The sequence below is a fragment of the Lucilia cuprina genome, chromosome 3 (assembly GCF_022045245.1).
Source record: "Lucilia cuprina isolate Lc7/37 chromosome 3, ASM2204524v1, whole genome shotgun sequence".
Lineage (NCBI taxonomy): Eukaryota > Metazoa > Arthropoda > Insecta > Diptera > Calliphoridae > Lucilia > Lucilia cuprina.
In genome coordinates this window covers 61,237,385-61,265,040 of record NC_060951.1, presented here as the reverse complement: position 1 = coordinate 61,265,040, position 27,656 = coordinate 61,237,385, and the positions used below count along the sequence as shown (strand labels likewise).

General features: G+C 30.1%; 2 protein-coding genes across 2 annotated transcripts; both read right to left on the bottom strand.

Annotated features, from left to right (window-relative positions):
• Positions 1-21,305: 21,305 nt before the first annotated feature.
• On the bottom strand, positions 21,306-22,453 carry LOC111678832 (glutamic acid-rich protein). The gene is made up of 2 exons (XM_023440264.2): positions 22,326-22,453; positions 21,306-22,261 (listed from the first exon to the last, which is right to left on the bottom strand). Exons 1-2 carry the CDS (start codon positions 22,387-22,389, stop codon positions 21,306-21,308), a joined length of 1,020 nt encoding a protein of 339 aa, XP_023296032.2. The 5' UTR covers positions 22,390-22,453.
• A 2,974-nt stretch (positions 22,454-25,427) lies between these two features.
• LOC111678833 (myb-like protein V) lies at positions 25,428-26,853 on the bottom strand. Its single transcript, XM_023440265.2, is given in 2 exon segments — positions 25,428-26,491; positions 26,712-26,853. Coding segments are annotated over 2 exon segments (993 nt in total). The 5' UTR covers positions 26,773-26,853; the 3' UTR covers positions 25,428-25,559.
• Positions 26,854-27,656: the final 803 nt, after the last annotated feature.

Below are 27,656 nucleotides of genomic sequence, written 5' to 3'. Positions count from 1 at the left end.
AAAAAAAAACAAAAATTTTAGTTGGATGATACTCGTGCACCAAAATCCGACAAGAAAAGAAAAAAAAATAAATAGAAAATTGAAGGTACACGGGATATGTGTTTGAATATGCCATTATCCATTTGTTTTTTGTCTATATATCCATATCCGGCAGCAAACCCCAAATGGAACATGTTACTTATTTAAAGGATATTTTTGATTTATTTACAATCATCAAAAGTTAGTTCTTCATTATTTTTTCAAAGAATTCACGAACAATTTTCCAAAATTTTTAATATAATAAAAGCAAATATAATTATTTTCACTACCGGCCCTATTAATGGCATTTTAGTTTTCTTTTGGATTTGTTTGTGTCTGTAATTTGTTCCATAGACGAACAAAAAGATTCTCTCGGTTCCCATTAGTTCGAGGAAGCTAACCCGAACACAAATTAGCTCTTTTTAGAAGTACATAATGCATAAATTTATAATGTGTAATTGATTATTTAGATTTCAAAGAGACACATTTTCGATCATAACAAAATTGGTTTTATATCTGTTTAAAGTGAATTGCATATAAAATACAATTCAAATAACATCGTTTCAAATGGATACATGAACTCCTTGGAAAACTACATATCACTGATCCACAATCACACAAAAGCATATGTGGTGTTAGTATTCTCTTGCTGTCCAGTGTATAAACATACGTACACACATATGTATGTATGTGTACGTATATAAAAGTGCTCAATGTTTGTTTTCTACTGTTGTTCTTCTATTATGGTGTTGAAACTCTATGGTCCAAATAAAACTAACTTCACACGGTCACACATTAAATGCATGTTTGCTTTTGTTTATACAAGAGTTTTCGTTTCCTTTTTAAACGAAACTTGCAACCCACATAACGGTATATAAAATTAGATCAATATGTTGCTACATTAAAACTATTAAAATTTATTGCCTAGTCTACAGACTAAGTAAAGTATTTAACATAGTATATAGTCTAGTCTATAGTCTAGTCTATAGTCTAGTCTATAGTCTAGTCTATAGTCTAGTCTATAGTCTAGTCTATAGTCTAGTCTATAGTCTAGTCTATAGTCTAGTCTATAGTCTAGTCTATAGTCTAGTCTATAGTCTAGTCTATAGTCTAGTCTATAGTCTAGTCTATAGTCTAGTCTATAGTCTAGTCTATAGTCTAGTCTATAGTCTAGTCTATAGTCCAGTCTATAGTCTATTCATTAATGTAGTCTATAGTCCAGTCTATAGTCTACTCATTAATGTAGTCTATAATCCAGTCTATGGTCTAGTCTATAGGCTAGTCTATAATCTAGTCTATAGTTTAGTCTATATTCTATTCTATATATAGTCTTGTCTATAGTCTTGGCTATAGTCTTGGCTATAGTTTAGTCTGTTGTCTAGTCTATTAGATAATCTTTAGTCTAATTTACGGTCTAGCGTAAGGTCTAGTCTATAATCTATTCTATAGTATAGTCCTAGTCTACAGACTTTACTTAAGTCTACATTTTAGTTTATATTCTAATATATAGTCTTTGTTGTTGTCCATAGCCAAGTGGCTTTCTATTATATAGTAATTACAGCATGCCCAATCTTCTCCGTTGCTGTAAACACAGAAACATGCTCAACTCATTTATTTTCTATATCCTGCAAAGTTGAACTCAAATGGCCGACGCTCTTGCACTTTAGACACAATACAAATCTACACAGTCACATACACGTAAGTACAAAAACACTGACCCTTGGGAAATTTGTTAAAAATGCAATGAGAGGTAAAAGTGATTTTTTCCAACATATCCAGGGAAAACTTTTTCTAAACTAAATAAAAGAAGAAAACTAGTTACAGTATTTCTTCTCTACTTACTGTGTGAATATATAACTATACATATGTATTACTATATGTAACAGACCAAAGAAGAAGCAAACAAAACAACTTCACATGGCACACGTCAGTCTCAAAACCAAATCAACTTGTCTTGTTGTCCTCCTCCTCCTTTTACTTACTCCAGTTCTACTTTTTTCTTAGTTAAAATAGATTAATTTTTTATGTTACTTTTTTCAACAAAATCTTGTTTAAAGGTAGAATTATAAAAAACAAGGAACTTATTTTTAAAACGCCTTTTTCTCTAAAGGATGTTAATTTTTTTAACGCCGTTTGTTACTTTAAGTTGTACAAAAAAACTGCTTAAATGTTTGTGTTTTTTGTGGTTTCTTTTAAAACTTTTGTATTTATGTCGTTGTTATCTTGTGTTTGTTTGTGGGTGTGTGTGTTGGATTTTTTAAACATTTCTCTTAGTTAATTTAACTAAAGATTTATGTATCTACTGTATTCCTAAAGCATACGAACTCAAAATAAGTTAGATCATATTTTAAACACCTGGTTGATCAATAAATGATTGCTGTACACTTTGCATTTAATGTATCTCCTTTAAGTCATCAAAGGGAGTCAGAAAAAGACTTAGTTGACTGATCCTTATCTTTTAAATGCTAGCTGGGTTACTTTCTTCCCATTGTATTAAACACCTAACAAATAGTATAATTTAAACAAATACCATATGCAAAGATGAAATGAAAATAAATTCTTTTAAATGAAGTCACAGGTAAATTTTGTTACTTTTGTTTTGAAATTTAGTTTTTTCTAAACTTTAAATCCAATAAGAATGATTTGATTTTGAAACAAACTGTTGCTTCTCTACTCAAAGTTTTCTAACTGTTATTGTCAGGCCACAGGAAAAGAAGAACTAAATCTCAATAGATACTAGAGATATACATACATATGCATATCTAGAGAGAGAGAGAGAAGGAGAGTATGTGTATAAGGAATCTAAAATCGAATTGTAAACTTCGGTAAACTGTCAAAGTTGTCACTTTTAAGTTTTTCAGACACTTTTGCTTCATTTCGTTCATTGTGTCGTTTCACATGACTGCAACATTGGCTGACTAGTTACTTGGTTGTTTATTTGTCTTTTATTTAGTTTTTGGTATAAAAGAATGAGAGTTGGGCATATACATACCCATCAAACATGTCAAATTATGAGAAAACAAATTGTTTTTTTTGAGATTTATTAAAAACAATTTATGTTTTTTCTAAAATAGTTTTAAAGATTTGAGAAAAAGTTTTTAGTTTAATATTTTTTATAACAAACTTTTATTTTTAAGTTTGCTGGGTATTTATCACTACATATTTGCATATCTAGCTACATATGTATTTGTACATATGTATGTTTGCTTGCATGTTCTTTTATTTGTAGTATTTTTTTAAATGGTATGCATATTGTATATTTTCTATGTCTGGCCAAATGGAAAATTGCTTTGTAACATTTATTTACATATCCTTCCATTTCCTTTCCTTCCTTCATACCATTCATCTTTCATACATTGCTTCCACTTCTTCACTTTGCTCACTGGCTGATAATCGTTTGGTTCGAGTTATTGCTGCCTGTTTGTCTCGTTTATTTGCCAAAGAAACTTTTTTTATGGAAATTTTACAATATTTTTTTCTCTTTCACTCTCTCTTTTTTTCTATTATTTTTTGTTTGAAAAAGTTTTTCTGTTTTTTATAGTCTTTTGAAGAATGCAGAATTTATTTCGTTATTGTCCTTGTTGTTGATGTTACTTTAAAACAAATAATTCCACTCTTGTGCCTACTTTATGGCTAATGCAATATTTTTCGAGCAGAGTTGTAGGTGTTTGAGTGTGTGAGTGTTAAAGGTAGGTCAAGATCTGTTGATTTAAATTCAAATTCTATAACTTGAAACACATTTGAAGCAAAGTCCAATATTAGTAAACGTCTTTAAATTTTATAATCGATCCATTATGGGACTAGTCTTTAATCCTTAAATCTTTAATTTAAATTTAATTTAAACCCTATTACGAAATTCCTTTAACGGCTCTGCCATTTAGTGACTATTTTTGAAGTTATAGAGTTTTATAATATTTTATAATGTGTAGTTAGCTTGTTCTATTCTCACAATTTTTTTTTTTTTTTTGGAAAACAATTTCATGGTAAAATTTATTTCTATGAGTCCCCAGATAATGTCACACATATAAGTTTGTTTGTATATCAAGAACAGGCATACAAATTTAATGTACCACATACTGACAACACAGTAAAACAAAAATATTGCATTTTAAAGGCATTAGGGAACAAACAATAAACATTTAAAAAAAATTAAAAATCCTAAAGGTTTTTTTATTTTGAAGCATTTAAACAAAATTTACAAAAAAGTTTTCATTAATTAGATTTCTTTATGCCATTAATGGCTAATTTGAATTTTCCTTTAAACTTTTAATTTTTAATCAGATATGTTTGTATACTTTTCAGGTGGTACCTTAATATTTCTTAGTTGTAAATATTTATAACACTCATACGCTCTGGCGCTTTAGAAACTCCCTTTTGTTTTTGTACAAAAGTCATTCGCGTGCATGCAACAAAATAAATGCATTAAAGAAAACCCCCAACCAACAAAGTAATGAAAAACAAACAGGAATTTTCAAACAAGTTCGACTACAGGACACCTAACACAAACTTCATATAAGTAAAATCAAACTACTTTTCGAGAGATGTAAAAAACTTTTTTTGCACTTAATTGTAAATCGCTGGCGGAGAACTTGTGATCCTTTAACGTTTGATTTTTGGAAGTTTTATTTTTTTAATGACATAATTATGAGCGTTAAAACGTAATTCAGAAAAATTCTTTTTGGGCTAGTTAAGATCATGGCCAATTGCGATCATTAGCAAAATTTCAATAATTTCTTTGGGTTAAATTTATATATTAAATATTAGTATTGATAACATTTCACTTAGCATTTATAATATGATTAAAAACTGATTACTTGAAAAACAAAATCTAAAAGAATCACAAATCTATCTTCCAGGTGTTTAAAATATGATAGTTTTCAAAGTTATTTTGTGTTCATATTTCAAGCAGTTGGTAGATCTGAAATTGATTTTATTTTTCTTTATAACAGGAAAACAACAATTACAAGGAAATCATAAAAGACTCTTTAAGAAGAGCCACCCTAGATGACAGTTAGGTAGCTAATCACTAAACTAAATTTCGGGATTTGTTGCATAAAAAAGAATTAAAAAAAACAAAAATTGTCGATACTGATCAGAAGAGGGTTTTTTTTAATATCATAGTTTTCAAATGTTATTTGTGATCATATTTCAAGCAGCTGGAAGGTCTAATATTGATGCTTATGTAAGTGTATTTGTTTGTGAAAGAACAACAATATTTACACTTAAAAATTAATAAAAACAAGTAGGAAAGTATAGTCGGGCATGGCCGACCATATGATACCCTACACCATGAGTATATTTTTAAAATTTTTTTTACTTTTATAAAATTTTTATTTTTTGTAAAGAAACTTTTATGTTGAATATTACCATAATTCCAAAATATTAAGCCATTTATTGATAAAAAACTAAAATTTTTAAATTAGGCTTTATATAGGTCAAATATGGGCCGATCCTCGGTAAATTTGGGAAAAGGATATATTTCTAAATAACAGTTAGTTTTGTTGAGTTTCATTGCGATACAAATAGTTACAAGTCAATTTTAGACCTTTAAGTCATTTTTTGAAGGGGGGTTTGTATGGGGGCTAGGGTCAAATATAGGCCGATCCTTACGAAAATCTGCAGTATCATTTATACTTATATAAAACTTATTTGTGCCAATTTTAGAGAGATAGCAGAATATTTGACGTAATTATAGCATAAAAAGGGAGGTACGGTTGTATGGGGGCTAGGTGAAATAATGGACCGATTTCAACCATTTTCAACAGGCTTCGTCCTTGTGCCAAAAAACATGCTTGGTCCAAATTTCATCAAATTATCTTGAAAATTGCGGCCTGTACCTTGCGCACAAGGTTTACATGGACAGCCAGCCAGCCAGCCAGCCGGACAGACGGACGGACATGTCTTAATCGACTCAAAAAATGATTCTGAATCGATCGGTATACTTTAAGGTGGGTATTGGACCAATATTTTTGTATGTTACAAACATCAGCACAAACGTATAATACCCTCCCCACTATAGTGGTGTAGGGTGTAAAAAGTAGCTCATAAAACATTCTTTTAGAATGGTCACATTAGATCATAGCTGTGTGATTAATAACTAAACTAAATCTGGTTATTAAAATTAGTCGGAACTTATCAAAACTAGTAGGAACTGATCAGAGGGGTTATGAAAGACTATTTTAGAATATTCGCAGATAGAATACCATTTTCTGCTGACAAATATATCAGTTGTGATCGGAAAATATTTTCAATTATTAAAATTAGTCGGAACTTATCAAAACTAGTAGAAACTGATCAGAGGGGGTTATGGAAGACTCTTTTAGAATATTCGCAGATAGAATACCATTTTCTGCTGACAAATATATCAGTTGTAATCGGAAAATCTTTTCAATCGTACAGAAGAGTTATAAATGATTTGAATGTAAATAAAAATGTCAAGAAATGCTTACTGGGATATTTAAAGTGATGCTAAGTTGTTACTAGAATCAAGCGAGTTAAAAGTTAAAAAAAAAAACAACAACAAAACAAAACGGAATCATAAGAAAGTTTCTTGACTTTTGAATGACTCTTGCGCCCCTTTGCAAGGAAAAGCAAACCAACAGTAGCAATAATTTTAGTTACTTTTGGTTATTATGGTTGCAACTACTACTACTATTGCTGCTGCTGTTATTATATATTTGTCACCAACAATTGCACTCATTTTCTGTAATTTTTTTCTTGGTTTGTGCCGTAAAGTCCTTATAAGCCTGTGTTTAAAATCTAATACTTTTGATTTCAGTTTTGTGTGTATTGCTTTTTTTCACTTTTTCATGTTATCGTTGTGTTTCTTAAAGACACCCAACCACATACATACATTTCATTTTGCTTAACTTTAGCAGTTTTGTTGCAACAACCTCAAAACACTTAAGATATGAGTTCAGATAATAAAAAAAAAACAAAAAAATAAATATGCACATGCAACATTTATAAATGCATGCATACACTTGCACACTCACACACAGAAATAAACTCATGTTGCAAAGTGGTGTAACACAGACGCTTTATAGTTAAGTTGAGTGGCAACACCACTTGATCTCAAATACGTTTGGCTTTGTTTTTGCTTTATTTCTCTATGTGTGTTTTTGCATCATTTGTTTTTATTTGTATGTGTGTTTGTGTATGCGTATGCTTAGTGTTTTTCTTGGCATCTGGTACAACATGTTGTCATTAACACGCATTATCATGCAACACACAATAAAAACAACAACAACAAGAACAATATCAGCAACGATGGCAAGCAAGCAACAGCAGCAACTGTGATATGTTTAAACAATTTTAATGAGTAGGTTAGTGTGAACACATTTAACACATACAACTAAACTAATATAAAAACACTCATATACACATATGTATAACGTCTTTGGCAAACAATTTTAAAACAAATATATTATAATGTTGAAAAAATTAGCAGTATTGAATATTGTTATTTCATAATGAATGAAATATTAAGTCCCTATTTACCTAAAATCATCTCAACAGCCTTCTTTTCTGGCCCCTATATTGTCAATATAAGAGTACAGCGATATTTACAACAAAGTAACAACTTTTTTGTTGATCAAAAATAATACATCGTAATAAATCGAAATATTGTTCATAGACCAATAGACGAAATAGCTTGAGGATAGAAATTTTACCCGTAAGCCTTCTTATAGAATTTTTTTTATACATTGTGTTCATTCGGTAACCTTATATCTTCTAAACTAGAAAAGTTACAAGCTAGTTAGTTTGAAATAAAGATAAACAAATCCGAAGAAATACACCTAGGCCTGTTGTGTGCTGCTTAACTAGGTGCCTCAGGTGGGAATTTAAACGGACTAAAGAATGGTCTACCACTCACCTCTAAATCCTTCTGTCAAGAACTCAGGTCTTGTCTAAAGTAAATAAAAGGGGAGAGAGGTTAAATCAATCTAATGATATACCGGAATGAGACCACCATTATGATGCCATGAAAAATTGTATTATTTAAAATGCATGCCCATGATCATAAAGATTACTTTACGGGATGACAGGCAACCATTGAACGCTAACCTGACAAATCCCCAGCACTTACCGGAGTCCCACTAAACGACCGGTATATGCAGCTTTCTACACATACTTGTTTGAAGAGAGAATTATCCAACCCATTAGGTATAGGTTACATGAGTCCTTAAATCAACATTATCTCTCCCTGCGATATTGAGTATTAAACCACAGCCACTACAGGGTTCCTACTACAAGTTCTGCCGGCAATTGGCCACCCGTAGTACCAGATAATCTGATGCTCTGGTTAGACCCCAAGTCAAATCATTCCAAGCCTATGATACATTTGACATCACAAGTTCCAACAGACTAGAGGTATTGTTAGCACTTCTTTACCCCCGGATTGCAATAACACCAATGGAGAATTCACTAAGGTTACAAGTCCCGGGGATTCTACAGCAGAATAGGAAATATATAAAACCGTTTAAAGCTTATCGTCGTTCAATTTAAAAAAAAGCGAACAGTATTTTAGTATTTTTTTCCAAATTCGACTCCTTAAGGGAATAAACGGTTATTTTGGTACTTTTTGGCAACCAATCTATGAAAATACCATTACGAATAAAATGTTCATTACTTTAATGGGAAGACAAAAAAGTACCAAAAAGGGGATAAATGGGAAAATTAAACCACTTGTAATAGTAGTTCATAAATTACTAGATGATATGTTATTTGAAACTCTGGTCATTTTTTTGATACTTTTTCGATTTATCTGGTACTTTTTGATTTATTTATAATAATCTAATAATCTGTTTAGAATTATACAAAAACAAAAAATATTGAAAAGTAAAATCATCATTTATGTTTTATATATTTCTAAGAACTTAATTTCTGTTATTTCTGCTTTTACACTACTTCCTTAATGTTCAACTAACATTTAAAATTTCTCCTGCATTATGATGCAAGCAGCAGTGGCACCACTTTCCTAAACAAGCAACAAAAAAGAAAATATTAAAATAATAATAGTCAAAATACTCATAATAAGGATGATAATAATACTGATAGCTGAATATCATTAGCTTGGCTTAAACTTTTGGCATTGTATACTGCATGTTTAAGACGGTAATTCCACTGCTGCTGCTGCTTCCACTCAAACATTTACTTATAGCTATACGTATATAATACATATAGCTGCATTTTAGTAGGTCCCCCTTGTCTTTTACTACTTTATCTTTTAATATTACAATGACAAAAACAAAAACCAGGCAAACCACCAACCTCCTTCTCTAATTGCACTTAGGAAATGGAGCACACATGTTCAAGTGTTAATATTTGGCTTAATACAAAAATAAAGTTAAAATGAGAGAAAAAAAACACAAAGAATATTATAATGCCCTCTACTTTACTGGCTGTTGTGCTATAAAATTCCTTTTACTAAGACCGTTATAACAATTTAGGGGAATTTTTTTATATAAAATATGAAAAAACAAATCCAGAAACAATAAAAATCTTTACGAAACAGTAAATTATACTTCAGTTACAATTTTGATAATATATGGTTTAATTACAAATACAACAAGCGCAATCTAGGAGGGCAATTGTAGGGTTCGTCAATAAAGATTGCAAGACTTTATAAGTATATGGATTTATGTACAACATAAAAGTAAAGATTATTAATCTCTCTCTTTATCATCTTTTGATTCATGTAAAATTTTCGTTTTATTAAAAGTTCTTAAAAAAAAATGGGGAGATTTATTAGCTGTAGCTTTGTCTTGGGGTGCATCTATAATGTAATTTTTCAAAGGAATTTACTTATTCAGTCTGGAGGTGATAATAAGTGCAGCATGTAAAGTACTGCTTAAAAACGGGGGAGTTTCTTTGTTTTATCTGCTAAATTGAAGCAAGAAGTTTTTATGTTCTAATTGTTAGTATTCTTTGTAAAGTCTTTCAATTATTCCTTAACAAACTTGCAAAAATATTGGGGATTCTTGTTATAGATTATAATGAGTGTTTTCTTTTAGGAAACCGCAGAAAGATTAATGGAACGAGTTAAAAAATTCGAAAACTGTGAGTGGTTTACGCTCTCAAATATGTCCCCGTTAAATATGAAACCAAACTCATGCAAAGCATTATTCTGAAAATCCCCTAAACTTTAAAAAGACATCGAAAGTGGGTCTTTGGTACATAGTGACTAAGTTTAATTATATAGTGAAATATTAAAATTTTTGTATCAAATTAAGTGAAAATTTAAAGTTTTAGTAAAAGATATTAGTAAAAGTAGTAGTAGTAGTGTAAAGTAGAAATTTGTAACCGCTTATGTCCTATAGGCTCGGTTATTGAATATTGTTAAATAAAAAAACTCTGATATTTTTTCTAAAAATTAAAAGCGTTATTTTTTTATTTATATATAAAACTTAGGGTGGCTCTAATTAAAAGGAGAAAAAATAAGGTATTAATATTGCCAACAAATATTAAAACTGTTTTTTTGTGAAATTCTTTTCTTAAAATGTTTTAATTTGTAAATAAAGAGTCTTATTCATAACAATTTATCACAGGTTTATAAGACTATTTACACCCTACACCACTTTTGTGGGGAGGGTATATTGGGTTTGTGCTGATGTTTGTAACATAGAAAAATATTCGTCATATACCCATCTTAAAGTATACCAATCGGTCCGTCCGTCCGTCCGTCCGTCTGGCTTGCTGTCCATATAAACCTTGTGCGCAAGGTACAAGGTGCCGCAATTTTCAAGATAATTGGATGAAATTTGGCACACACGCTTCTTTTTTAAGGACAAAGCCCATTGAAAATGGTTAAAATCGGTCCACTATTTCGACTAGCCCCCATACAACCGTACTCCCCAAATAGGGCCATTGGGCTCATAATTAAGTTAAATGTTCTATTATATCAACAAAAGTCGACAAAACTTAGTTTTATAAAACTTTAAATGGCAATGATTTTTGTAATGATCGGGCTTTATTTGACTCTAGCCCCCCTACAAACTCCCCTTCAGAAAATGACTTGAAGGTCAAAATTCACTTGCAAACACTTGAAGTAGACTTAACTTCCCGTACTAAAATTTATAAGGATATTTTCCCCTACCTTCCTTTGAGCCCTCTTGTAAAAAATCCCTTTTTTCCCCAAAAATCACAATATTCCGGAAATATTCCCTTATTCTTTTCAATGGGAGGTAATTATTTTACGGAATTTCATCCCAATGCTAAACTTTTACCGTCTTATGCAAAAACGATTATTAAGTTAACAATGGTTGTTAAAACCTGTTTTTATATAGGAAAAGTCTGTAGTAAACCATTGTTAACTTTAGTAATCGTTTTTGCATAAGGCGGTTAGTATACAATTTAGTATAGAGATTTTTTTGATTTCTACAAAACATTGTGAATTTCATTGATTAAATCGTATTTTTGACACCGTAATGCACGTTAAAAATATAAACGTGCTTACGTCGAATGTTATCACTGTACTGATCTTTTCAAGCTTATAAGTTATAACTGAGCTGTATACCGGGGGCCATTTGTATGGGGGATTAAATGAATGTCGAAAGATTAACGATGAGCTCACGTGACGGTATCAACGGGTAGATTTGAGACGGTCTTCTTCCTCACTGATGAACTCAGGCAGCAATTTTTGTACATGGATGTCCGATCCATGTACAAGCACTTTGTTGAAGTACTCAAGCTATCTAATCTCTTGCCATAGCAGCCCCGTTGCGGAATGACCGCAAAGGATTAAATCCCTAATGCGTACCCCGACAAGGAAAAAGCAATCACTGGTCTAAAGACAATAGAAGGGGATGACGAGTCCCGACATCAGGTGAAATCAATCTTCCCACAATGCGGAAGTCACCACCCTTATGATGTCATGAAAGAATTTTGCCAACAGCACCTAGAGACATATTTGGTAGTCCCAAGGAAATAAATCAGGATCCTTCTTTTATGAACCGATCAATGTAATAAAGGAAATAGGAGTTTCCAAAGTCAATTAAAACCAATAATTGCCCCGACAAATAGTCGCGCAGCATGTATCAATATATCCTGTTGAGAGGGTTGTTGCCATCGATTTTGGGTATTTAACCAGAGCCACTACGTGGATCCCGAAGGAACCTCAACCAACTGACCAGCCTGTCCTGTGGGCAACTGTCCACTCGTAGTGCCAGATTATATGGTGCTCTGGTTAGACCTCATGCCAAATCATTCCGAGGCGAAGGCAAGGATACATTTGACATCACCAGTTTATAGTCCCGGCAGTCTAGAGGTATTGGTAGCACCTCTTTACCCCGGGATTGGTCAATACATGTTTCCATGATGTAGATTTCATCATGGAAACATGCCCCCGGGGATCTGTGGCTGATACATAAATACATTTTTGTATCTTAGATCAAATCTATACAGTAAATGTTAACATGAATAATAACAAAACCTTAAAAAGAGTAAATTTGTTAAAATTCACAAATAATAACATCGCTCTTGAAATCACCAAAAAGAAAATCACCCTATTGTATACGTATCTTTGTATATGTATGTGTTTATATGTGTTTGTGAAAATGTAAGTATGTACTTCGGAACTGTAAAGCCAAAAGTGAAAATTTAATTTTGTCAAATTCGCACTTGAATGGCCATTGACACATACACACTTCTATGGTTTCACAAATATATACATACTTATTACACATTTTATACAGTTAAACATGTACATTTTCTACATCTGTATGTTAGGGTCCATGTTTATAGTTCTTTTTTTTACATACATACATATGTTTATTAGAGTGTCCTTAGGAACAGACTTTTAAAGAATCTCACGTAGGAATACCTCTTTCTAAATAAATTCGCATTAATGTACTGAACAGAAGAAAAATAAGAAATATATTTTTTTCGAACGCTTCTGTGTTCCCTGCAATTGATTTTTTTAATCTTTGATTATTTTTCCTGCAATAAGCACAACATTATGGAGTTTGTTGGTCATAATTAAAAAAAATTGCTGAATTTTTTTTGAACATATTGAATGATTTTCAATCGTTGATAGTTAGGGAACGGATGCCGTTAACAAAATATTCCATTTTTACCATCTCCAGTTATCGTTTAACCGGTATTATTATACCCTACACCACTATAGTGGGGAGGGTATTATGTGCTTGTGCTGAAGTTTGTAACACCTAAAAATATTGGTCCTAGACCCACCTTAAAGTATACCAATCGCCTCAGAATCACTGGGTCGATTTAGCTATGTCCGTCTGTCCGTCCGTCTGTCTGTCTGTTTGTGTGTCCATGTTAACCTTGTGCGCACGCTGACTGGTGTAGGGTATTATATGGTCGGCATATCCGACTATAAATTCATACTTGTTTTTCCTGTTAAGACTATTTGTGTATGAGAACTGTCAATATGTATTAAAGTTAAAAATTATCTACATATTGCAATAATGAGGTTTGTTTAAAAGGTATTCCTTTAGAAAAGTCGTTCACGGGTTATCCTAATGTTTATATATAAGTTTATGTTAGTTTCTATATAAACGTATAAAATCATCGACCACACAGCCTCAAACATCTGGGTGTAAAATGCAAACACTTACCCATAGAACTACATATGTATATACATATGTACATATGTATGTATTAAAATTGCAATAGATGCCAAGGACATGTTTAAACATATATGCAGAAACAAATCTTCATACATAAATAAAATGTTCTATACACATATATACATACACAAATGTCGATATACATACATTTGTACAGCAATAATATGTATGAAAAATGGAAAAAATTTTAAAAGAAAATAGATTCTAGTAACATTTAATTCTTCTCTTCTTATTAAATTGGTTAGAGGAAAAAGTTTTTTTTCCGTTTTTATATTCTAAGAGAAACTTTTAGATCAATGAGCAATGAAAGTAAAATTTTATTTGAAATAATACCGATCGATGTAGAGGTGGTGTGGGAGAGATATACTTATATAGAAATTACCTTTTACATAAATGTTGTAAAATTCTACAAGAAAAATATTACATATCAGAAGTTTTATTTCAATTTCTCCTTCATTATCAAATTAAAAAACTGACTGAAAAAGAAAAATCCGATTTTCTAATTTAAAAAAGAAAAATCTATTATTCTTCACCAATATAATTGTCAGTAAACCAAAGTCATTTAAAAATATACACATATTCATTTACTTCTTTTTGACAATATTCGCACAACAAGCAATACCGATAATATACCCATGGTGCAAAGACTCTAGTAACATGTTGCATGCTGTACTTATGTTAACAATTTCGATGTGAGCCAGTAAGTGTGTATGTGTGTATTTTTGGCAAATTTGAGATTTAATTAAAAGTAAGTCTGATTTTGGTAAAAATTTAAATCTTCTAATGCATATACATCCGTTATTACATTGAAAATAGCATTAGATTTAAATAGTATTGTGTTTTTTTAAGCACAAATCTGTCCTTTTTCAAGACTCGAAGCTAGGAGTGTGTTTGTAGTTTAATCAAAAAGTCAAATAAATATTTGGTTTGACTTAAAGCTAAAGGACCCAAAAAAGTATTTTGTAATTGAAAAAAAAAAACACAATAAATCACTGAAACGAAAATAAAACATTAAACTTTTTCTCTGTTACTTTTAAAATTTTTGTCGGTTTCTATATTAGCATCACCAAATGTATTCATTTGTAGTATTTTTTTTTATTAAGGAAATATGCTTTAATAAGAATGGAAAGTGTATGATGTAAAAATAAAGAAATTATTGGGAAAATGTTTTATGTGCAAAAAAGGAGCACTTTGTTTCCTTTATGAAAACTTTAGATTTTTAGTAATTTTTTTTTAACAATTTTCTATAAAGTGTATTTATGTTCAATGCAGAATATTTGGTTATTTTTGTGAGAAAAGTTGTTGTTGTTTGATATTTGTAATGTAAATATCAATCAAAAACTTGGTAATGAATTGTATGAACTTTATAACTTATTTTTCAATGATTACTACCTACTTACAAATAACATATTATGTACGTACATACTTTTAAGCACTGACATCTTGATTTTTGTTTCTAACACAAATGAAAACTATATTTTGTTCTAAAACTATTAGTTTCTTTAATTCAAAACTACTTCCTTAACCCTCTATTTGCTGGCTATAGTAGTAAGTACTTACATAACTCATTATTTGTAAGCGAGTGAATGTTGTTGTTGGGTATGTTATAAGCTCTGCTATATGTTAGCAGCATACAATACAACAGCATCAAAGAGCTTTCAATAAGACATTATGGAATCCTTAGAATCCCTGGTAAAATATAATTTTAAATCCTGGATTTTCAAGCAACTGATTATTGTCTTACACTTTTACGAAAATTTTATGTATAATACGAAATATTATGTAATTTAGGCGTTTGTATCAGTTATGGACTAAAATCTACCGAAATCACGATGTTTCAAGTTATCATTGATCTTAAAGATAAATCAGTTTTTGGGCCTGATATAATTATATATTCTGAAGCTTATGCTCCAGTTGAAACACTGAAACGATTATATTTAAAAAACTGCAAACTTTGGCCACTAAATAGATTTCTTCATCGAATTTGGAATTCCAAAAGGAATGACTGAAATCGGTTCAGATGCCTGTTATTTATTTCAGCCAAAACGTATTTAAAACGTACTTACAAATCTATGATTTTGAACAAAGAATGGAAAAGAAAAGTACCAAATAGACACCAAAGTTATCAATAACATTCGTTTTTAAGGTATGACAACACTATGTAATGTTGACAACGCAACATAGTCAACATTACAACAATTCGATGTCTAAATATAAATTTTATACGCATCCGTTGTCTTAATGTTAACAAAAGTAGTTAGTTTGTTAGTTATTTTGAAAGGAGGATGTATATACATCAAATCCGAAGAAATACACCTAGACCTTTATCGGGCCTGTTGTGCGCTCCTTAACCAGTGCCACACTAGTGGGAATCGAACCCAATACCTGCGGCCTACCAGACTAGAACACTGACCTACCGGAGGCCACAACAAAAAAGTAGTAAGCTCACTATCGACAACGGATTGTTGTCAATTTAGTACGAAAATCCTGCAGTGATCACATAAATGAACTTAAAACATTACTTTTGTTCCGCACTATCTTTTAATATTCTATAATGTTGAAATGAAATTGAACTCATGACAACAACAAATATGTAATACAAAATTAAAGAAAAGAAACTAAAATAAAGTTAAAAGAGAAGGAAAGTGAATGAGTTCTCTTAAAGGATACAAATAAAATCCAAAGGGATTTATGCGTACTACTGGTAAAATGTACATTGGCATAGCTTTCGAAAAACACAATAATAAAATTTTTATAATATTTTAATGAATTATGGAATTATATGGTTTATAAAACAAAAATATCAGGTTCAGCAGTGATAAAAAGTCTCTTTGTCGACCCTGTTTTAAACAAATACATCAGCCATCCTAATGCAAATACTGCACTCATTGGTATTGGTTAAAAACAAACCAGTATTTGTATTAGAAACATGTTTATGTAGTGGTAGCATTATATTTTTACTACACTTTACTATACACCATCAGTGGCAAATACTAAAATTATCGATAACAAAACAAAAAGTTTTTTGTTTGTTATTTTAAAAGCAAAGTAGTGTCGTTGTGCAAATATGTGGAAAATATAGGACAACTTTTACTGATATTTCTCTGAAATATTCAGTTTTTCTACAATCTACTCAATATGGGGTTAAACTGCATAAAAGCTACAAATACACAAATGTATACTAACGAATGCTAAAATGCAAAGAAAATAAAATCAAAATCTAACCCACACATCTACTAAATATTTAAGACTTTGTATTTAAAGTTGATGCTTTAAAAACAAACGAAATTCTAAAAATTTCGAATAACAAAAAAAAAAGTTTACTAAAAGCTTAAACAAGTTTCGTAAGGTTTTAAAATTGTAATATAAAATTATAGGAAATAGCAGGAAAAAAGGAGTAGAAAACGAATCGATTTACAGAGAAAAAAAGTAACCAAAAACTTCATTTACCAATTAGGTAATCATTTTAAAAACAAAGTTCTCTTAGGACTCTAACATGCTACATACATGCCAACCTCCATTAACATTTCTACATACTACATATTTACATACACTTATGTAAATTACAACGTCTATAAACCAAAAGGTCAAATCGAATGAGAGGTAGAGGGTTACATTTTCGTTATGCATTCTAAAATTGTACAAAGTACCACAAATCGTCCACAAATGTTTGGCTCATGGAACAACACATGCAACAAACGATTTTTAACAAAACGTAATTGTATAAATTTTCTTCTATTTTCTCCCCTTTTCTATATTTCAATGAATTTAGTTATGTCGTGTAAAAGAACAAAAACTAATTTTCCCTTTTTTTATTTATCGAAATTGTTTCTATTTCGTGGTAAAAATGTGTTGGAAAAGTGTTGCTTAACAGGATGACAGAAAAGTTCTTAAACCAATTACCTTTGTCTCAATTTGCTTAAACGCTTATTCGATTAATCAGTTTCTCTCTCTCTCTTTTACAATATATAAGGGTTTGTCTCAACTTGCTTAAACGCTTAATCAGTTTCTCTCTCTTTTACAATAGATAGGATCATGATATAAAATTGAATGATTTAGGCCGTAATATACAATATTTATAGTTTTCACTCAATTTATCAAATTTTTTGTCATTTGTGCAAATACTTCTTAAGCACCCTGTAAGAAAATTGTAAGGGATTTTTTTCAAATAAAATAAAACAAAACTATTCTAATGTAGAAAAGTGTTGGAGTATTTTATTTCATTTTGTTTTTTTTTATACATTCACTTCCAGCACCAGTCAACAAGGTTTTAATTACCATTTTATGCATTGGCTTTACTGTTTTCGGACAAAATTTTCAAAAAAAAAAGAAAAAAAAAAAACATTTTTTGTTTGATATGGAATTTTCAACAATAATATCAACGAAGTTGAGCTGAAACAACATTTAAACATTCTACATATGACATTTGACCAGAACGTTGATTATTTCACATTCAAAAGCAGCATCAGCGAGTCCTCCTCCTTTTCCTTCCTTACAAAGCAATGACAATTTTCCAATGAACGAATGACGCCTGTTATGACTAGATTTTAGGTGAGAAATTTTATAGTTCAAACTAAATGTTTTGTTCTTTAACAATTCGGGAATGAATACTAGATGTTTGTGAATATAAAATGAAATGAAAAACAACAAAATGAATGTAGTATAAAGCTTTGTGTTTAATGTGGTTTAGAAATTTATTTGAGGTTATTTCTTTTTTGTAGTTTTTCACTGTTGCCTAGTTGATACAAGAGAAATGGTTTTAACACAAATTTCATTGCAACAAATGTTTTAGTTTGTTATACAAAACTGCACCAACAACACATTTGTCTCACTAAATGTTGTATAGAAAAGTTTATATAAATTTACATTTCTACATCTACAATGAGTCGATACATCCAAAAAAGACAGTGATTTCTAATAATATTTAGCCACTAGATTGGCTCTATTTCGTCTATCATCACGGATGTACTCTTTGTAAAGGAGGATGAAGACAATCGTCACTTTAGTGTACCTTTTTTAAGCGAGAGAGTGGACATTAAAGATTTTTGTCTGTTTCTTCATAATATATGGACCTGTGGTTCTATATTTAAGATCCAGAAATCGTTTACCTAATTACAATACAAGCTTCTAGATAGAAGTCTGAAAAATAACGGAATGTATGTCTTTTCGTAATCTATGGGCTTGTGGTTCTATATTGAAGACATTGGCTTGGAAGTAGAACATATTTACCGACAGACAGAAAGCAATTAGGACGCTATCAGGTGATAAACTTAAATCAAAGTTCGAATTGGATCCTTCTTTGTCCAGGTATGTTCTGAGAAAACTCTGTTCATACCAGATTAATAAAAGTGTGGTCTCTGTGAGTAAGAACAAAGTTGTCGGCTTAATTGATGCGTATATAAGGCCTCTTGGAATAATGAAACGGGGGGTAAAATGAGCAAGTCTGAGATTAGTATGATGGTAATTATAGTGAGTGGAGACACACGGCACATCACTAGACGTGCGTATTCAGATGAATGTAGGGCATGTTAAGACTACAGTAAAACTGTCAAAGTTAGATCAAAGTATAATGGGAGTGATATTACTCCGAAAATAACATTCACTATCCTTGATAAGAAAATACTTAGGAATTTCGTCCAGGATTCATAGTTAATGAACATTAAAAGGTAATACATTCAATGAACAATTATTTTCATTAACAAACCTTTTTTCCTTCAATTTTAAGGAGCGTACAACAGCCTTATAGTGACCTAGGTGTAATGTTTGATATATCCTCCTATCAAACTAACAAAAACTTATAGAAAATTTTCTATAATTTTTTTTCTATGTGGAAAATTTTTGACAATTTTTTCTTTATATAATATATTTCTTTAAAAAATTTTCATTAATTTTCTCTTGCCAAAATTTTCTTTTATATAGAAAACTAATAAACAATTTTCTTTTGTATAAAAAAATTTCTAAAAAATTTAGAAAAATTTTTGAAAATTTTCAGCAAATTTTCTTTAAATAGAAAATTTTGGAAATATTTTTATTTATATAAAAAAAATTCTTTTATATAGAAAATTTTCGATATTCTATAATTTTCTTCTATGTAGAAAATTTTTGAAATTTTTTTTTAATAAAATATTTTCAAAAAATTAATTTAATAATTTCGATTAATTTACTTTTGCCAAATTTCTCTTTATATAGAATATATTTCGCAAATTTTTTTATAATTTTCTTTAATATCAAAATCTTTTGATAAATGTTCTTTTATACAAAACTTCTTCAAATGTTTTCTTTTATATAGAAAACTTTTAACCAATTTTCCTTTGTATAGAAAAATTTCTAAAAATATTAGTTTATATAGAAAATTTTTGAGAAAAAAATGTATATCGAAAATTATTAGTAATTTTTTTTTTTGAATAGAAAAATTTTGGAAATATTTTTATTTTTAATAAAAAATTTTCTTTGATATAGAAAATTTTCGATCAATTTTCTTTTATATAGATTTTGATAAATTTTTCTTTATATAAAACATATTCAATAAATTTTCTTTTATGTAGAATATATTAAACACACATTTTCTTTTATAGAAATTTTTGGATATTTTTTTACATAGCTAATATTCAATAAAATTTTCTTCTAATAGAATATTTTAAAAAAATCTTTTCTATAGAGAACTTTTGATAATTTTTCTTACATACAGAAAATTTTCGTGAATTTAACTTTTATATCGTAAACATTAAATAAAATTTAATTTTATGGAAAATTTACATTTCCTTTATATTTCCATTTCTTTGTATTTATAATTTTGTTTACTGGGTTACTCCTACGTACATATATGAAAATAGTACAATATCTATTCTTGTACAAAAGTATTAATAGTGAGACGTGTCCTAAAAGTAGTACTCATATACTACAATATAATCAAATGATATGGATTTAAAAAATGGCCCAAAAACTAAAATACATTCAAACAAAAACCCCAAATATTGAACATGTGCATTTAAGCTAAAAAAGCAAAACAAAAAAACCCTTTAGAAAAATGTCATTTACTGTAAAATGTTTAAAATATTTTTGAAAACTACTTTTGCTTGAACATTAGAAAAGTTTAAATACAAAAAAAACATAAAAAATATTATTATTGCAAATCTAAAACAAAAATTGTCAAAAACTTATTTAATCATTTTTACTTTTATATGGAATCAGGTACGAAAAAAAAAACAAATAAGTGGTTTAATTAGATTCGGATGTGACATACATACATACATATGAAAGTATGTATGTATGTATATGAAGAGTGATTTTGAATGTGAAGTGTTGGGTGTCAAAGTATTCAGTGGTAAAATATTAAAATCTATCTATTTTATGCAGAATATGGTGAAAGTTTTAAAATTTATTTCGATAAACGAGATGTATGCTCTAAATATTTGTTTGTAAAACTGTTAGAATCTATTTGAATTTTAGCCGGCACAAATGATGTTTGAGTAAAACCATTTATCAAATACAGAGAGAGATTTTAATCAACTGCAAATTACAAACCAAAATGATCAACATTGACACTCATTTTGCAAATATTTGGGTCTATTGTTACTGGCAGAACGAAAAACGGTTAACCAAAATTTGAATTAAAAAATCTTTAAGAATTTTTCTATATATTTATTTAAATTAAAATTGTATAAACTAAACAGTCAAAGGGAACAAAATAATCACTCAGTAGTCATCATCATCATAATCGGAGGTATAACGTTGAGCTTGTTGACGTTTGTTTTGATTGCGTCTACGTTGATTTTGATATTGGCGTTCGCCATTGTAGTCATCATAATCTTCTTCTTCCCAGCGACGACGATTATTTTGTTGTTGCTGTTGACGGCGACGTTTTTGATTTTGTTGTGAACGACGACGATTGTTGGTGTTTTTGGGACGATTTTGAGCATTACCATTACGACGATTTTTATTGCGTTTTTGTTGTTGTTTCAATTTTTTATTCTTGTTACGACGTTTATTGTTGGGACGACGACGACGACGTCTAGCGGGTTGTTTTTGGGCATCTAAATCTTCTTTGTCGTCTTTGTCTTCAGTCTCCTTTTCCTTTTTATCATCATTATTTTCGGCAGGTTTGTTTTCCTGTTGCGTGGCAGGAGCTTGTCCAAGAGCTGGTTTCTCTTCAACTTCACTTACTTTAACATTGGCTACCTGATCACAGGGTACATCACTGTATATGACAATAGATCCATAATTGCAAACATGTTGTCCCTCGTCATCAGCTTGACGAGATTGTATTTTACCAATGCCATTTTTATCTTCAATTTCATAGATATCACCATTTTTGGTAATGAAACCGGTAACAGCCAGAGGTTTAGCTTCTTCAGTTTTTACTGTGGCGGGCATTTCAATGGGTAAAGCTTCCATTTTCATATCCTTAACCATGGTGGTCTTTTCAGTAGGTTTCATTTCGGTCTTTTTCTCAACAGGTTTGCTGCTGCTATTATCTTTCTTGGTGGCATTATTAGGTTTAGCTGTAGTTTTAACAGCTACTGGCTTGGTAGGTGTAACTGAGACTTTAGGTGCTTTTGTGGGAGCAGTAGTGGAAGTCATTAGAGGAGCTGCGGTGGGCTTAACAGCTGTCACTGTAGACTTACCATGTTTTTGTTCCTCAGTAAGTTTACCTAAAAGTTATTCATCAATATTTTTTAAGCTACAAAATAATAATTTCTTGCTTGACTAACTTACCATTAACTGTTGCAATACCAGCTGCTAGAAATGCTACACTAAGTAGCAGCGTAAAAAATTTCATTTTGATTTTAGTCTTTTACAAACTTTGCGTCCCTTCTGTAAGAATTTTTGCAAAGAACTAAACTTGCTCATTAATTTAATGATTATCTTATATAAACTCTGTTTTAAAGCTGCCGTCAAGAAGAAAACACACACACAAACAATTCTCCAAAGATTTGTAATGAAATGATTTTAAATGAATAAAATAAAAAAGTTAAAATGAAGGAAAGAAAGCACAACGATGGGTTACTTTAGCTTTTAGCCCACAGCTAAAACAGCAAAAGAAATCTTAGAAAAGAACATTTAACAAGAATCTATGAATAAATCAATTTTTTGGCCAACACAAAAATGCTGGTATTCATTCGTACGTTAGACAAACAACCAGAACCAAAAATATTAAGAATTTTATTTTGAAAAAGAAGTGCCAAAAGTTCAAAGAACGCCAACAAAAACATCATTTATTAAAATTTTTATTTTCTTTTGGCTTAATTATGATCGCTATTAAGTTTGTTTTTAGATCAAATTTAAAAGAATAAAAAACTAGGTAAGAACGTTAAGACGATTCAGGCCGAATTAATGGAGCCCTTTAGTAGCTTTGTTATCTTAGGTGATGACCATAAAAGAAGTTAATTAATCTATTATAGAGCGTTTCAGTTTAAGGTCTGTTTAAAAATGGACAAGATCACATAATCTGAATGAATTATTATCATTGTATTAAAATGCAATACATTTACAGATACATTCATGTACGCTTTCTGGAAGAAACAGAAACTGTAAATTCACATAGTTTGATAAACGATCATAGTTTAGTCATTTGTTCTTTAATGTTTTTTAGCTGGTCTGATTAAATATTGGCGCAGTTTAAAATTTAGTCGTCACAAACATCAACACAAATTGTACACTTCCAACTGAATAGTGGTAGGGTATACAAAATAAATGAAACAGCAGAAAAAAAGTTTTCATTATTAAAGCTTTACAATAAGTGTCAGAGGTTTTTTGTTGTCCACGATCATTTTAGGTCAACGTTCTTTGATTTAATGCCTATAAACACCCTAAATGATTTTAATAGATTTGTTGTGATCTTCTCTTTGCTTTAAAACAAGTTAAGACCACATGCTGCAAAGCGCTGCTAAGCGTAACCTATTAAACGAAACTATTGAGCGTTACATACATATATATATTTATATCAAACTAAAGCTTTTAAACTGTGTCAAAGCTTTGATGTTAACAAGAGAAAGATGTTTTGTTGGGCAATCATTTAAAAGCTTTTTTGCATGATTTAAGTTTGAAAGTATTGCCAGCTTTTGTTTTAAATTTGTATAAGTTTTATATTTTAACTGATGTTGTCAATGAAAAGCTTTTGCAATTTAGTGATGTAAACTGTTTGATAAATTGTTAGCTTCTTTTTTTTTTGTGTTTTTAATAAAAATTTTGTTAATTGTGATTATTTTGACTTCTTTTATTTCCGTTATTAATGGTTTGCTTTGGCTGATTTTGAATAGAATATTTTTGATAGGATTATTTTCATCTTACAGATATCTGAGGTCTTGATTTCAGACTAATTGTAGAACTAATTAGGTTTTGTTTAGTACAGATAATTAACAATATCGCTCCACAATTCCACCAAGGCCACACACAAGTGGTTACCCAGAATTCAGTTTAAACAGTTTTAAACAAATTAATAAGGCGGTAGTTAATTTCATGTGTCACGAAATTACGGCGGACATCCGAGATAATGTCCGTAAAAGAGTTTCGTCAGAAAACGACTTTAACGATCTATACTTACCTAATAATAACAGTGTCAACAAGTTTTATGGATATAAAATATTATCCAACAAATATGTCAAGGAAACAAATAAGATTTTGATTTAAACCAAACGAACGACGAATTTCGTAAAGCACGACGAACTAGTCGAAAAAGATTTGAACACAATCAAATTATTCGTTTCAAAATTTGTTTGTTCGAAATTGGAAAAAGTAAGCAAAAGGAACAAAAATTATATTTTTGTGAATCTCCACGATTTTGAGATAATTTTAACAGCTTTAAAATTTATTCGAACATTATTTCAAAATGAGAAAATCTAAAAAATTGACCTCGAATAGAACTAAAATTATATTTTTGTGAATATCCGCAATTTTGAGATTATTTTAACAGCTTCAAAATTTTTTCGAACATTACTTCGAATTTTCGAACTTAATTTTAAATATTACAACATAGCATTGTAGTGTCATCAAGTGTACTCCAAACTGCCAGACAATTCGGGCCTCTAGAACTATAAAAATTTTTCGAACTTTAGTTCGAATTTTCGAAAATTTTATTTTTAGTTTTTATGACGCAGAAATTATTTTAAGACCATAAAAATTTTTTCGAACAGAACTTTGAATTTTCGAATATTAAATTTCAAATTTCAGAAAATTCGGGCTTCCAGAATTGGTCTTAAAACAATTTTCCCCAATTAATTCGTAGTTCGTCTGCGTAAGAAATAGAAATAAACTTATCGCACAGTTCGTTAGGTACGACGAATTTCATCATACGCACAGTCATACACTTAAGTGTGTTCTATATCTAACGAAGAAAATTCGTTCCTAAAAATTCGAGCCCAATTGTGCGTATAGCATTAAAAGTAGAAATATTTAAAGGAGACACATACTTGAATCAAGCCGACATAAAAGGTTCTATTCCGAAATCACTCCGATGTCCGCATTAAAGTCTATATATACCTAGCAAAACATAGGTAATGACTTTCAAATGTATTTACTTTTTAATGACAACTACATATCGTCCGGATTACATATTAACAGTCTAGTAAGGTCTTCCTTATTATGTATTACATAAGTACTCTCTAAGTCAGCTGTATACGTTTTTTTCAAGTAATTTACAACTACTAATTTGTGGTATGTAATCCAATGTACCTCCAATGGCATCAGCGTGTTAAGAAATTTCCTTAAAATGCTACTGCTTAAATAAATTTTAGCAATTAAGCCTATTACATGGAAATAATAAAGTTTTAACTGATTGAGTGGCGAAAAAAAAAATAGAAATTAAACATAAACTTTCATTGTCACATAGATGTACATATGTAGATTTAAATACATACACACTAATTTTATTTAAATATTTAATTAACTTAAAACGTTAACTATTCCCCACAATCTCAAAAAATAAATTGTAATTTCTTTTAAAGTTTCATTCTAATGGTTGCGTCCAGCAAAATGCTGTTCCAAACGTCTGATGACATCACTAAGTCTTGGCATATCTGAGTTATCCCTACTTAACAGTTGTGAACCCAAACGCTGTATGGCATCTGTAACTTTCTGTTGCTGTTGCTGTTGTTGCTGCTCCTGTCTGGCAATTTCTTTGCACAATTTCTTTAACTGTTTACGTTCTTTTTTGGAACTATGATGATGTCTCTTTTTATCCTCGGAACTATTTTCTTCGGAACTATTTTTCTTTTTGCTGCGCAATTTTCTACATTCATTCATGATAGTTTTTAAATCTTCGTCTAGGTTATTGGATTGAGGTGCTCTTGTTGTAGAAGTGGTGGTTGAGCTGGATGTCATGGTATCTTTATTCTTAGAAATAGAGGATTTCTAAAGTTTTTTGGTTGTGGTGTCAGTAGTAGATGTCATCATATCCATAGAAACGTCTTCCTCTTCATCGTCATTGTCGTTATCCTCTTCCTCTTGTTGATTTTCTTCATCATCTTTTTCTTCGGCTGCATTATTTTCATCTTTTGGTTTGGTTGGAGGTTTTTTAGTGGTAGTTGTAGTAGTAGTAGTGGTTGTGGTTCCTGCAGCTGTAGTAGTTTTTGACTTCTTTGGTTTTTTGGTGGTAGTTGAAGTCATTTTTTCATCTTCCTCTTCTTGGTCATCATTTTCTTCTTTATTCGTTTTATCTTTTTCGTCCATTGGTGACATGGTGGTTTTACTTTCATCGTTTTTTGTTTTAGGCTTCTTTGTTATACTGCTGGACATTGCTGATGACATCATCATGTCTTCATTGTTTTCTTTGTCTGGTTTATATTTATCTTCCTCATTAGACTTTTCAGAATTCATCATCATATCCTTGTTGGAGGAATTTTTGGAATTTTCTTCTGGTTTATCTTTGCCTTCAATACTTTTGCCTACAATGAATGAAAATTACGAAAAATTAAAAAAAATATTTCGCAAGAACAATTAATAGCTTTCACATTTCATTGATCCAATTAAATATTTACAAATATTCGTCCATCACTTTAACATCATGCCGGAGCTGTCGAATAGCGACACTGATTAGTAAGAAGTCTTGAACGTACTTCAACCTAAGTTTCTAAGTTTCCAATTCATTTTAAACTGATTACTTACCACTGATCGTTACACACATCACTGCCAGTAGCAGAAACATCGAAATTGTTAAAAATCTCATGTTGCAACAAAGTTATGCTTTCTTTATATCTTTTTAATTTAAATCGTTTTTAACCGTTTCATTTATCTATTTATTAGCCGGTAGCTAAATACAACTAAATATATTTTGCTACTATTGTGATAGTTTTATAGTTTTTTCTTCTCTTAATATTCTCTTTTGTATTTGATTTCTTTATCATGCTGTAGAATAGCTGCTCTCTTTGTTCTCCAGTCCCAAACTGGTTGTACTTTATACACATAATGGGGGATTTTTCTAAATTATTAATGTATAGTATTTAAAAATTTTGATGTTAAATTATGTTTAAAATAGTAATATGTCTGGATATTTCTTAGAGATTTTACACTAAGAGAAAAATAAACATGGTAATGAATTTTACTTACTCAGCAACGTAATTTCAATGTATTCTACATACCATCTGCATTACTTACAATTATTCTAGTAATGACAAAACTACTTTCTACTACTTCATATTTGTAGTAGTAAGTACTTATTTAACTGCCTATTTGTAAGTGGAAGCGGTTAGTACTTGCCATGACAATTAGATCTACGCTCCGGAACCACCCGAGTCATACTCGCGCTTACTGTGTGTTTAACTTTAGTTATTTATGTTCTTTTTTGCTGGAAATTTATCGTAGTATCGATTAGAGTAACAGTTTCTAAATATTCCATATTTTTTCCAGTGTAAACATGACTTGCTGTTTATTTTCTTTAAAGATTCCAGTTTGCTTTGTTAGTATAAATAATAATTTATAATTACAGAAGTGTGTGTGAAATATTACTTAAGATTTTTATGCAAATTTATTTAATTGTTATAAAATTTAAACAAATTGTTTGATTTTGCTAAATATGCTGGTGGCATGCTTCATAAATATTGCGTTATATAC

Coding starts and splice junctions, on each gene's coding strand:
- LOC111678832 (XM_023440264.2), bottom strand. CDS start 22,389: ATGAAATTTTTTACGCTGCTACTTAGTGTAGCATTTCTAGCAGCTGGT. Junction 22,262..22,325: donor TGGTATTGCAACAGTTAATG/GTAAGTTAGTCA, acceptor AATAACTTTTAG/GTAAACTTACTGAGGAACAA.